The 13,982-nt window shown below is 33.1% G+C and overlaps 1 protein-coding gene across 1 annotated transcript; it reads left to right on the top strand.

Annotated features, from left to right (window-relative positions):
• The first annotated feature begins 8,489 nt into the window (after window positions 1-8,489).
• LOC147069225 (arylphorin subunit beta-like) lies at window positions 8,490-13,773 on the top strand. Its single transcript, XM_085951162.1, has 5 exons — window positions 8,490-8,600; window positions 10,311-10,444; window positions 10,554-11,390; window positions 11,500-11,657; window positions 11,825-13,773. The coding sequence occupies exons 1-5, from the start codon at window positions 8,516-8,518 to the stop codon at window positions 12,744-12,746; spliced, it is 2,136 nt and encodes a 711-aa protein (XP_085807288.1). The 5' UTR covers window positions 8,490-8,515; the 3' UTR covers window positions 12,747-13,773.
• Window positions 13,774-13,982: the final 209 nt, after the last annotated feature.

The following is a 13,982-nucleotide window of genomic DNA, read 5'->3' as shown; positions in this document are numbered from 1 at the left end:
GACATGGAAAAAACGAATGGGAATGTTGACAGGTGGTGCTGTCACCTGGTAATATTTGCTAGTGTATATTAAGTAAAAACGTGAGTGAAACACAAAAGATTCGGTGTTTTGAGACACTATTTTTCAAAAGAAATATCTCACGAATTGAATAATACGATGAATCGAATCATATAAAAAAAACTATTCCTTTATTTTATCTTTGTATTTTCTATCTATATCTTTTACTGTCCGGGTGATTGCTCTGTTTCTTAAGCTATCGGTCTACTTATGAAACATGCGAGTTAAATTTAATTTAAACGGGCTCGGAGATATTCCAAACGTCACCAAGGTAATACTTATGTATGTTTTATGATGTATTCCTGAATTATTTCATTATTTTCAATAATTAGAATTCAACATTCATAAATCTTGTGTAGGTATAAAAAAATATTAAAATTTTTATTTTTCAATAATCGCAGAATTAAACAACACCATGTATCTGCCAGAGCCGTTCAACGTCGGATTCCCAGTGCTGGAAATGGGAGTGTTCTCACTTGATTGGTAAAATAAAAATAAAAAAATATATAAACACAAAAATACCAATTTCTCTCCAATTCCCGAAGAGGTACAAGATAGTAATAATGTCGTTGGTCTCTCGCCGGGCCAAAATAAACAACATCTATGTAATCTCAGAGTGATTTTTGATTGACCATATTTTAGGTCTATTTCAAAAATATACAGACTTTTTCTTTTAACGCAATAAAATTTTAGTTTAGAATAAACATACCATATAAGCGTGAAGTTCGATAGTTTTGACAGAAAATATGACGTAGTAGAGCGACGTTGAGGGTGAGAAAACGATGCAATAGGCTTCACATAAGAGCAGTCGGAAATAATAACGATACCAATAATTAAATTTACCCTATGTAATTTGTGCGTAGTAGAAGAAATCGCAATCTGTGCATTTCTAGAGTTGTTCCACTACTAATAATAGTAGTAGAAAAAATTGAAAATAATTACCAGATAAAAAGAACTTTTTATATAGAACGTTTTTAAATTTTCTGTTTAATCATATAAACTTGACTTGACTAGCTTAAACGATCAAAAAAAAATTTACTTGATAGAAATAATACTGAAATGTCATTTTGACATGTCATATTGATTTCCATAGTAACGCACGTATATATTAATAATTTAGTTGCTAGGACTCCAGATGCCTGACAACCAATAATGGTGTTGAAATAACTTTTCATACAAAACAGAATTAACTGAAAATTAATTCAATTCTACTTAAAGATGGCTAAAAAATATTTAAAAAATGCATTGGCATCGTGTTCTGATATATTCTAAAAGTTTCAAATGTCTAGCTAGTCGGGAAGTTAGTTAAAAATCGATTGCAAGATTTGTACCGGACAAACAACCACCGGACAAATAAGAATACAAGCTAAGAAAAACGTTATAAAAAATAGGAGAGATTTACTGTAACCTCATCGAGAATCAAACATAGATACCTCGGTTGAGAAGCCAGTAAGTTATGCTACTGCTACTAGGAGAGCCGTTACTGTCTACATTCAGAAGTTAGACAACAATATTTTCATCGTGGACTAACGATATCTTCAGTCCATTGTTATTTCATCAGCGCTTTCAATGGGTCTATTCTATATACAAGGCGACTATCGACGGTAGTTTATCATCTTTACATATTGAGGTATTGTAATATTGTTACAATAAGTGAGCCGTCTAAACCGTTAAAACTATCTATCTCTCTTTAAAAGTTAACACAGCCAAGAGATGAGAAATTAAAATATAGCACTTTTTGACAGTTTAGAGTCAAGTCAAAGAAAAACTCGAAGAACCCCTGCATGGCTGAAAAATATTAAGGTCCAGATAAGAAAATTATAAAATATAGACAGTGAGCATTTGAGCAGTGCTTTTACCAGATATTTTAGTTTCAAAGTAAATAGTGTATTAGCACAGTAGCAGTATTGTATCGATTTAAAGCACAAAAACCGAGAGCCAAAAATGAACGCAATTTGATAACCATTTCATGTAAAAATGTCTAGTTAATTCGTTGTAATTGGATAGGATGCCCGTGGCTTAATTGGTAAAGCACATTGGCGTAAATCCAGTGAATACAGGTTCGAGTTCCGTCAGTTTTTCTATATATCGTGTAGTTGCCGCCAAAAGTTGGCAAGTCGATATTTTACATTTAAAGTTAACATCGGATTATGTGTCTATATAATATACGAATGACCTTGAATTTTACTATTTATAATATAATAAGAATGTAACATTATTTATATTCCACATACATCATTAAATTTGATAGCACCTCATAACAGTTCGTGGGGTTATTGCCTAAAGTTGATAAGTCTCGAAATCATGTTATGGAGTAAATAATGCAATGAATGAAAAAATTGAAGGTCATCCGATATATTATAGAATGTGACATAAAGCACAAAAAATAATATTATGCCTGATATTAGAGGGCATATCAAACTTCAAATTTCATTTACTCCATAACATGATTTTTAATATGAGGTGTAACAATTGATATATGTGCAATATAAAAAATTGAATAAAAGAAATGGTTTATTTAAATATTATTTTCAGTGCTTGGGAAAACGTATTTATTAATGAATAAAAACATTTTTACGTCAATTTAGTGTAAATTATTTGCTTAAAATGGTCATAACACTGCATTAAATTTTATTTGATTGCCGTGTTATTATAATAAGGTTATCAATATAATATTTTGATAAATAATTATTATCACGAAATTTGAGCTGTAACAAATTTGAATAAAATTATATTTTGTTTACTTGAATATTAAAAAAATACATTTGATAGTTCATTGACCACTGACCGGTATTTTGTCGTATGATTATTACTATTTTAAGAATCTATAGTCGGAAAAAAACCAGCGGGCCTAAACATTTTCGATACAATAATAAAATGAGTATTTTTAATGTAAGTGCACCAGGTACTACAACAGTCCAACAACAAGATATTGGCGATAACAGAAAGTCATTGTAGTCGTATATAGAAATTTTTGAGACTCCTTTACTTTCGGCTGTATGGATATTATCCGTGGCTCTATCCGACTGATTTTCTCTTTGGGATGCTTACATACTGTAGCTTAAAATTTAGAAGGGATCTTTATTTAGCTACATATTTTTTCAGACTTATACGCGGCGTAAATGTGAACTCTGCCATTCTTGGTGGTGTTGGCTTGTGTGTTTCTGATAATTACCTTAGGAATCGAGGGCATCCGTTGTTTGTTCTCCCATGGTGCAGAACTAACCTGCCATTAGTAATGCCAATTGGGAGGGCAATAGCCATGTTTAATGAAATCGTTTCGGATATTGATATATTCCACTTACGTGAGGGTGAATTTAGGTGGACGTTGTTTTATAAGTTTTTAATATAGGGTCTATCAAAGTTCACTCTGCGTGCTTCTATTTACTTTTACTTTGTTATTTTTGTTATTTTATTTATTATTTTATTACCTATTGTATTATTAACTCACACTTCTCGGTATTTTATTTTATGTCATGTCGTAAACGCTTTGAATTTATAATTTGTTATGTTCATTATATGTAAAATAAATAAATTTGATTTGATTTGAATAACAATCAATGAGAGAAGACTTCTCAGTGCCGTATTTGTCATGGTGGTTTGGCGGGTCTCGTTGTTAAGGGACGAGACCACTGCGATTGGGGATGACTAGGAGGTGTAGATGGAGAGTTGTCAGGTGGAGAGATGAGAAGTCGAGACTTGGTGGTTGCTCCGATGGATAGAGGAGCGAGTTTTATGTACAGCGTAAATAGTCGGTACAAGATTATGTTACGTTACAGTACTTATGATACTGTTCTGAGGTCCGAGTCTCGGTGGAACAGGATGCGGTGCAGAGCGACTGACAAGAAGCTTACTAATCACACTGAGATTAAGATTGATACTAATAGGTATTTAGACTGCCTAACTTATCGAGAGACAATTGTTGGACAAATGGTCATCCAGTGGTATCCAAGAGGTACAAAACGTCTACAAGGTAGATCTAGAGGCCGCTGGATCGATAAAATGATAAAGTTCTGCAGATGTACGTGGCAACGCAACGTACAGGACCGAGAGAATTGGAAGCAGCTTGAAGAGACCTTCATCCAGCAGTGGATAGATTCAGGCTGAAGATGATGTTATTATACAATTTTTAAAAAGGGTTACACAAAAGTACGTTATGTTATAATTTCATGGTAATTTATCGAATACTTCTGAGGATATTTAGACATCAATAAAGCAACCTCGAATAAATTGAATCACCTATTCTTGAATTCGAGAATTCTCTTAGCAGTACATATTTGATTTGAAAATTAAAAACATTCTTTTTTGTACGTTATATTTTATTTTACCACGTTCTTATTAGCTCGTATTCTTGTTTGTCCAGTACAATTTTTTTTTGTTTATCCAATACAAATCTTGCTATTTAACTAACTTCCCGACTAGCTAGATATTTGTATCTTTTAGGATATATCATAACACGATGACGATGCATTTTTTTAATACTTTTAGCCATCTTTAAGCATAATTGAATTCATTTTCAGTTAATTCTGTTTTGTATAAAAAGTTATTTCAGAAAAATCTGTAAAAAGTAAAAGACTTTTATTGGTTTCTGAGGGGGTAGTCCTAGCAACTGAATTGTTAATATATACGTGCGTTACTATGGGAATCAAAATGAAATGTCAAAATGACATTTCAGTATTCTATATTTATTCAGTATATACAAAAAAAGTATTCATTAATACATAGAATTGTCAAGTTTATATGATTCAACAGAATATTTTAAAACGTGGGATATAAAAAGTTCTTTTTATCTTGTAATTATTTTTAATTAAAATCATCCCGCGGGTTGCGCATCACTGAGTCATACTAAATAAAATATTTGAATACTTCATTAATATGCGTGCCTGCAAAGATTGGGCGAAAACATATATTTACGACTAATCGAAAGAGATATGGGGAGACCTTCGTCCTGCAATAGATTGCCCTCAGCTGATTATGACAATTTACCTTTATATATATATATATATATATATATTTTACCATGTTCGATACTAAGAAGAAATATCTTCAAAGTGTGTTGGTTAGTACAAACAGGTTTTTGTTTTTACGAGAAATGAATTCTAGCCACTTGCTCAACCACAGAACAGATAATAAATATAATACCAATAGGCTATATTCAATACGCCGCATGGTGAAGCAGGCTTTTGAATGTGTGAGTGTCCTAAGAAAATGAAGCACGCATTATGCACGTGCAATAGTGTGTGTATTACACCAACATTAAATGAGCGTAAATGCATAAACCGAGAGCAGTTTTTAGTATTCGACGTTAAACTTATTCTAGACACGTGTGTAAGTTTAACCCGGATTCATCCCTACTCGAGTCGGTTACCTGCTGTCGCCTTACCCGTTGTGTATTTCAGTTTCCATTATTTCTGAGTTCCCTGTGCTCAACCTACTAGGTCCATACTCTTGAGTCTAAACACACATTGAAATATGAATAAATATTAAATGAAACAATTCATATTCTTCTGCTATATCCGTTCCTTGATTGGAGCATTATTATACAGCATAGGTCCCATTCAAGAATCCCTATTGCTCGCCAGTATTCTTATATTCTCTCAAGTTATTCGAGCATGTTGTAGCTTTGCCATTTATACCCTGTGGAAAGTATCGAGCAGCCTTCCACGACGTCAGAATCCGATTGGCTTGAAAAATAGCAAGCCATATTAAAATTCACCTGACGCATCCTCACTACGTGGCAGTATCGAAGGGTGGAAGTAGGTTGTTAAGATCCATCATGAATAGTGCACATTAAACTTTGTTAGTCATACGTATTTATTTTTACTGAACTAAGACTACAATTATTTACAAATGGTGATGGTTAATTTTTAAAAATAATTAAACCCTACCTAACCAAACTACAATAGTTTTGGAGTACCTTTGGGCGATACGACAAAATTATCCATACTTTTTCATTCGTACTTCTTCGTTTTTTTTGGATTAAAAATACACTTTCCACATATTGTTGGTTCATTTTTTTAAATTCATTAAGCCTTACCTAAACCAAACCATAATAGCAAAACAATATTATTCTATCTATAAAATATCCAAAGTTATGTATGATTTAATTGTACAATTTTAGATATTTTATAGATAGACGAGTATTTTTTGACTATTCTCTATTATGGCTTGGTTTTCGCAGGGTTTAATTGAATTTTAAAAACTAACTAACACCATCTATAAATTGTTGTTTTATTTCAATTAAAACAAAATACGTATGACTGACAAAGTTTAATATGCACTATTTATGGAGGATCTTAACAGCCTACCTCCATCCTTCGCCACTGCTACGTGGCCAAGCTAGGTCCAACATCGCTTCTTCAGTCTCAGTATTATGAGATGGGCAAAGCAATAGAGTATAAAGCCTGGATGTTTGTGATTGATCAAAATTACTAACAACCACCTTGTACGAAAAAACAAGGACATGGTTATTAATAATTCTAAAAAAATTCGCTTACCTACTGAATAAATTAATAGTATTTAAGTTAGATATTTACTTCAGATTTTTACAAACACTTCAAATATTCAATATTTTTTGTTTTATACTTGATCCTTTACTTAGTATTGTATTAAATATCTATCTAAACAAGAATTAAATATATTCATTCTCAATGTGCATTTACCATTGATGACTGCGCATAGAATCTGAAGATGTCGAAACCAATGGCGAAACCCGTTTCGCAAAAAATGACTCAAATATAACAATTAAAAGGAGTCAAAATAATAAACGGTTACGTATGTAACAATGATTCATGCCTTTCAAATTCAGTGATTGCAGTCATATACGTTAGGATAAGTATATTATGCTCAGAATGTTAGTCCTATATGACATTTCCTTTTCCAAGGAAAAAATGCGGCCATAAATCGTACCCCTCACTTCCCAATGAATACAACTAAATATTTATCAGAATCACCACCGCCTTGCGCTACAAAGAATTTTCTAGACTTTTTGGAAGGTGGTTTCATAGGCCCTGACCTAATTAAAATTAGCAATACCCGATGCGGTTCTCAATCGTGTCCGGAAATGTGTACGTATGCAATTCGCCGTATCACACTTCACCGTGAAATGTTGTATCGGAAATATATGGTTGTATATTAAAGGCCGTCCAACTCATTTGGGTCGTATAGTACTGAGATAACCTTAATGTCCAAATAAAACACGGTTCTTGTCGGTTTACAGGAAACAATGGCAAACAAATTTTGAAAATAGCCGATATACTGGATTATTTGTTAGGTTAGGTTAGGTTAGTATTGGTCAGATTTTCATTCTTTAATTCATGAATTTTGCAAAAATCAGAGATCTTTATTTAGCTACATATTTTCCCACTGATACGCTGCGTAAATGGAATCTCTGCCATTCTTGGTGGTATTGACTTGTATGACTCTGATCTAGAAATCTATCTAGGATCTATCTTAGGAATCGAGGGCATCCGTTGTTTGTTCTCTCAGGGTGCAGAACTAACCTACCATTGGTAATGCCTATTGGTATATTGATATATTATCACACCTGCGTGAAGATCAGTATAGGTGTTCATTGTTCTATAAATTCTTAAAATAGGGTCTGCTTAGCTCATTCGGTGTACTTCTTTGTATCTAGTTTGTATTTATTTTGTATTTACACTTTTCTATATTATATAATACTGTTTTATTAATATTTTTTGCTTATAAATATAATGTTGTGAACGTCATGAAGTAATAATTTGTAATTTTCACTATACTTATGTAAAAAAATTAATAAAATTTGAATATTTGAAACACAATATCCAACATTCGGTGGCCCATGCAGGTGAAGGGTTTTTCGGTATATTCAGCCACACGGTCGGCGAATATATTATAATAATGAGGAGATCTCTTCAAAAGAGTTACGACTATATACAAAACAATGAGAATAAAATATACAAAACTGAAGGTGCTCACCAATAAAAATTAATCTAGAATCTTGATGATATAAAAAATTGGTACTGTTCGGTTAAAGCGGATACAGCGGAAAACGCATTTTGAAAATAGCCGATAAACTGGATTATTTGTTAGTTTGGGTTAGTTTAGGTTAGGTTAGGTTGGGTTAGGTTAGGTTAGGTGAGGTTATGTTAGGTTTGGTTAGGTTAACCTAACAAATAATCCAGTTTATCGGCTATTTTCAAAATGCGTTTTCCGCTGTATCCGCTTTAACCGAACAGTACCAAAAAATCTTCAATGTATAATAATTAAATATAATATTATGTACCTATGTTTGATATCAGAGTAAAAGTTTGCGACGTTTGTATCCGTATTAGAATATTGGTCGCTAACCGAAATCTGTACAAAGATAACTAAACAGCGGAACTTCAACCCGTGATAAGGAATATGATAGCATTAGATTTTAGTATAAAAAGCGAAGAAATTGTCAAATTGTTACAGTTGAGTACTGCATACTTCCACCATGAAGTTCTTTGCATTATTCCTTGTGGTGGCCCTCGGCTTCATGTCGGCAAATGCTTACAAGAACATCAAAAACTTCAAAGCTGGTGAGTAACAATTACTAACAATATTATAATTTCAATACCATAATAACTTACAAAGTCGTATAAGTATAATAGTCTATACCTAATAGTAGCGAAGGGTAAAGATAGGGTATTAAAATCCGCCATAAAAATCGCACATTAAACTTTGTTAACCAATCATATTTGTTTTTATTTAACTAAAACTACAATTATTAATTAAAAATGGTGTTGGTTAGTTTTTAAAATCAATTAAACCCTGCCCAACCAAACCATAATAGTTTTGGTTTATGATGGACGATACGACAAAATTTAACACACTTTGTCATTCATATTTATTTGTGTTCGTTGGAATAAGAATACATGTTACACATATTGTCCATTCATTTATTTAAATTCATTGTCCTGCCTAACCAAACTATAATAGATTAAAAAAATATTATTTTACTTATAAAATATTCAAAATTATGTATGTTTTAATTGGATAAAGTATTTTTTGACTGTTATATATTATTATAGCTTGGTTTTTGCAGGGTTTAATTGAATTATTTTAAAAACTAACCAACACCATCTGTAAATTGTCGTCTTATTTCAATGAAAACAAATACGTATGTCTATCAAAGTTTAGTGTGCACTATTTATGTCGAATCTTAACAGCCTACTTCCACCCCTCGCAACTGATACCTAATCTATTTCAGTTGCCCAAAATATAATAATTATTACTGACTTAACTTTATATTTTTTAAATAATGAATTTTATTGCTAATATTTTTACCATTACCGACATAATGTTCATTACTTTTGTGTTACTATTGAAATAATTCTGTTACTAAATAAATCGACGTTAATTATACATAAATTAAGTTATTAATTCTATAGTATTTTATTTATTAATATTGACAGTGATGTTTCTGACTATAAATCCATGGTCCATATCCATAATCCATAATAGAATAACGTGTTATAAGACAGTTATTACAACGTTTTATTGTCATATTCTTATTTGTCCAGTGGTTATTTATCCAGTACAAATCTTGCAATCGATTTTTAACTAACTTCCCGACTAGCTAGGCATTTGAAACTTTTAGAATATATCAGAACACGATGCCAATGCATTCTTTTATTACTTTTAGTAATCTTTAAGTAGAATTGAATTAATTTTCAGTTAATTCTGTTTTGTATTAAAAGTTATTTCGACATCATTACTGGTTGCTAAGCGGATTGTTCTAGCAACAAAATTATTCATATATACGTGCGTTACTATGGAAATCAAAATGAAATGTCAAAATCACATTTCAGTATTCTATATTTGTTTGTTTGTTTGTTTTTTATTTACTCCATATCAAGTACAAGTTTGAGCATATTGAGCATAATAATTCAGCAGAAAAATTAAAAACGTTTTATATAAAAAGTTATTTTTATCTTGTAATTATTCTTTAAATGGTTTTTGAGGTGAAATTCAGGGAATTTTAATGATTTTTTATTTATTTTTAATACATCAACTTATGGAGTATAATAATCGCACATTTTTTAAATGTATAATACTCATTAATTAATAATAAAGAAAATTTTTGTATTATCAAATTGGTTATGTGTGTTAATCTCATTTATCTGGTGCTAACCCTTCCAAACTCGCATTGTGAGGGTCGTGACTCGTGAACATAACATTAAATTTATAAGCCTCCTTAATATTTATATAATATTTTAAATAAAGTGAATAATTATTTTATTTTATAGCTGACAGTGAGTTCTTAGCCAAGCAGAAGAAGGTTTATGACTTGTTGAACCATGTCACCCAACAAGATTTCAACGAAGAGCAAGTGACAATCGGAAAAGGCTGGAAATGGGAAGAACATCCAGAGAGTTACACGGTGAGTCTTACCAGTTTTTACATTTTAAAAAAAACAATTGTTTTAAAACCAATCAATATTTCTATAGTTTTGTTTATCAATCCTAATATTTTATAAATATTTATTGCAGAAGCCGGAGGTTGTCAAGGCCTTCTATGCATTCTACCAGAAAGGATTCCTCCCAAAACACAAGATCTTCACTCTGACCTATGACCAGTACAGAGATGAAGCCATCGCCCTTTTCCATATGTTCTATTACGCTAAGGACTTCGAAACCTTCTACAAGACCGCTGCCTGGGCCCGTGGACACATGAATGAAGGTCTTTACGTCTACGCCCTTACCGTAGCCGTCATCCATCGTACCGACTGCCAAGGAATCGTCCTTCCCGCTCCTTATGAAATCTACCCCTTCTATTTCGTCAGCTCTGACGTTATGGAAAAGGTCAATTACGTCAAGACCCAGGGATACCTTATGGACAAGGAATTGGCTCAACATGAAGGAATCTATGAAACCGACAACCATGTGTACGCTATCCACAACAACTACAGCGTTGGTTACGATTACAACGACGCTGAACAAAAACTGTCATACTTCACCAATGATATCGGTCTGAACACATACTACTACTATTTCCACATCGATTATCCATTCTGGATGGCAGGTCAAGACTTCGGTCTTAACAAGGACAGACGTGGAGAGCTGTACTACTATGTTCACCAACAGTTGATGGCTCGTTACTACCTCGAGAGATTGTCCAACGGACTCGGAGAGATCCCAACATTCTCATGGTACTTGCCAATCAAGACCGGTTTCAACCCCAACATGAAATACCACAACGGACATGCCATGCCAATGAGGCCTCAAGACTTTGTTTTAGACAACGAATACAACGTTTACTATTTGCAAGAAGTTGATGATTATGAAAGGCGTATCCGTACAGCTATCAACCTTGGATTCATCACTTTGGTAAACATTTTTTTTATATTTAACTACCTAAAATATATGAACAACATAAGAAAAATCTAAAACTGGGTATGAGATCGTCAAAAATGTATTTAAATATTTTTATTTACAGTATGATGGCACCAAACTGTCACTGAAGAGCTACGAAGATATCGAATTCTTGGGTCGCTTCGTCCAAGGAAACAAGGATCTAGGAGACATCAAGTTCTACGACTACCTTTCCGTCATCTCTAAGTTCCTCTTGGGAGGTGGAGTTAACACCTACAAAGAGTAAGTGGATATTTTTTTAATATTAATTATACCAATATCTCACTACGAACAAAAATATTCTCATTGGGTTTTTTTTTCAATAAACCGGTTATATATTATTATAAAATAAAGCTATTTAGATGTTATAATATGTGAGCTAATAGATATATTTATTTATTTATTTATAGGGCCAACTATGTACCATCAGCCATTGAGCAGTTCCAGACCACCATGCGTGATCCCATGTTCTACCAGCTGTACACACGCTTCATGAGGTACTTCTTCCACTTCAAGGATCATCTTCCATCTTACACCAAGAAGGATCTCTTCTTCGAAGGTGTCAAGGTTGAAAATGTTGCCTTCACTCCTCTTACCACCTACATGGAACCATTCGACTTCGACATCACCAAAGGATCCATCTTGAACAAAGAGGAAATCGAAGCCAAGAAAGATAAATACGTGTTCTACGCCCGCCAGTACCGTCTTAACCACAAGACATTCTCCGCCAACTACGATATCACCTCAGCCAAAGACAGCAAGGTGGCCATCAGAGTGTTTTTGGGACCCAAATACGATAACTTCGGTCGCAAGATCAGCGTAGATGACAACAAGTACAACTTCGTCGAACTTGACTATTTCATCTACAACTTGAAGTCTGGAAAGAACGCCATCACCCGCGATCACACCGATTTCCTCAGGACCGTTGATGATAGCACCCACACCCGTACCAATTACGAGAAGGTCATGAACGCACTCTCCGGAAAGGGCGAATTCTACCTTGACCAGAGCGAAGCCCACAACGGATGGCCACGCAGACTTCTCTTGCCCAAGGGCAGGATGGGAGGCATGAAATTCCAAGTATACGTCATCGTCACTCCCTTCGATGAGGCTAAGGTGCCTTATGGAACTGGATACCCTTACCAATACACTGCCGGAATCGGAAGCGGAGCCCGTTACTACGAGAACAAGCCTTTCGGCTACCCTCTGGATCGCACCGTTGATGAGACCCACTTCTACTACCCTAACATGTTCTGGAGCGATGTCACCATCCACCACAGCCACGACTATGCTAAGCACAACGTTGCTGGAGAGTACGTCCACCAGCATTAAGAGTTGATTAGAAAGTTTACCATCATTATCATTTTGGGATGTGTCAATAATAACATGAAGCATTTCTAATTTGTTACCTGGCTATTATTAAAGGTTTACGATTGATGTATATTTTAGTGTAATATTTAATAAAATGTTCTATGAACAAACAAAATTCTGGAATTTTATTTGAATTTTCGTTCTATTTTTTACTCACAATCTATTATTAATAAAATAAAATTTACACTTTGACATAAATATTGTTCAAAATGACATTTAGTAAACTTTACTTATTCGACACTATTAAATATTCTAATTAGAAATTGAGTTCTAAGTATACATATACCAGTAGCCAAGGGTGGGGGGAGGCTATTAAGATCCGCCATAAATAGTGTACGTTAGACTTTGTTACGAGTAGTAATACGTATTTTTTTTATTGAACTTACACTACAATTATTGACAAACGGTGTTAGTTATTTTTTAAAAATCTATTAAACCCTGCCTAAACCAAACCACAATAGTTTTGGTACACTTTGGACGATACTAAAAAATTGGGTGCATTTTTTCATTCATACTAAGCCTTATTTGTTTACATATTACACATATTGCTGGTTCATTTTTTTTAAATTCATTAAGTCCTGCCAAAACCAAACTATAATAGATAAAAAATATTATTCCATCTATAAAATATTCAAAGTTATGTATGATTTAATTGCATAATAATATATAGTTTATAGACAGACGAGTATTTTTTGACTATTATCTATTATGGCTTGTTTTAATTGAATTTTACAAACTAAACAACACCATCTGTAAATTGTAGTCTTATTTTAATGAAAATAAATACGTAAATAACAGCCTATTTCCACCCTTCGCCACTGATACATACCTAGGCACCTAATTAAACTTTGTTTGTTAAATAATTCACAAAATTTTAAATAGGTATAGCATTTTGACGTACCTGAACAATTTGGACATAATATATTGTAACTTGTAACATAACTTGAGCTTGAATCAATTAATCAAAATAAAATACAATGTGTCAAGGAACGATACAGTCTTCTGGCATTCGGCTACGGCGAAATCACTTTGGAATGGTGTTAGTGTCATTTGAAAGTAATTACACCAACACACAAATAAATGAGTTGCCTGCACTACCAGAAGAATCTGACACTATTCTACCAAATACTTATTTTACGTAATCATCGGGATCGATTTTGTCTTCTCCGACGGGGAATTTTCGTTAAGGCGATGTCT

Source organism: Rhyacophila brunnea, unplaced genomic scaffold, assembly GCF_057557595.1.
Source record: "Rhyacophila brunnea isolate RB1 unplaced genomic scaffold, BYU_Rbru_1.0 scaffold_24, whole genome shotgun sequence".
In the NCBI taxonomy this organism is placed as follows: domain Eukaryota; kingdom Metazoa; phylum Arthropoda; class Insecta; order Trichoptera; family Rhyacophilidae; genus Rhyacophila; species Rhyacophila brunnea.
Note: the sequence above shows the minus strand (reverse complement) of the source record. Positions and strands in the feature narration are given on the sequence as shown.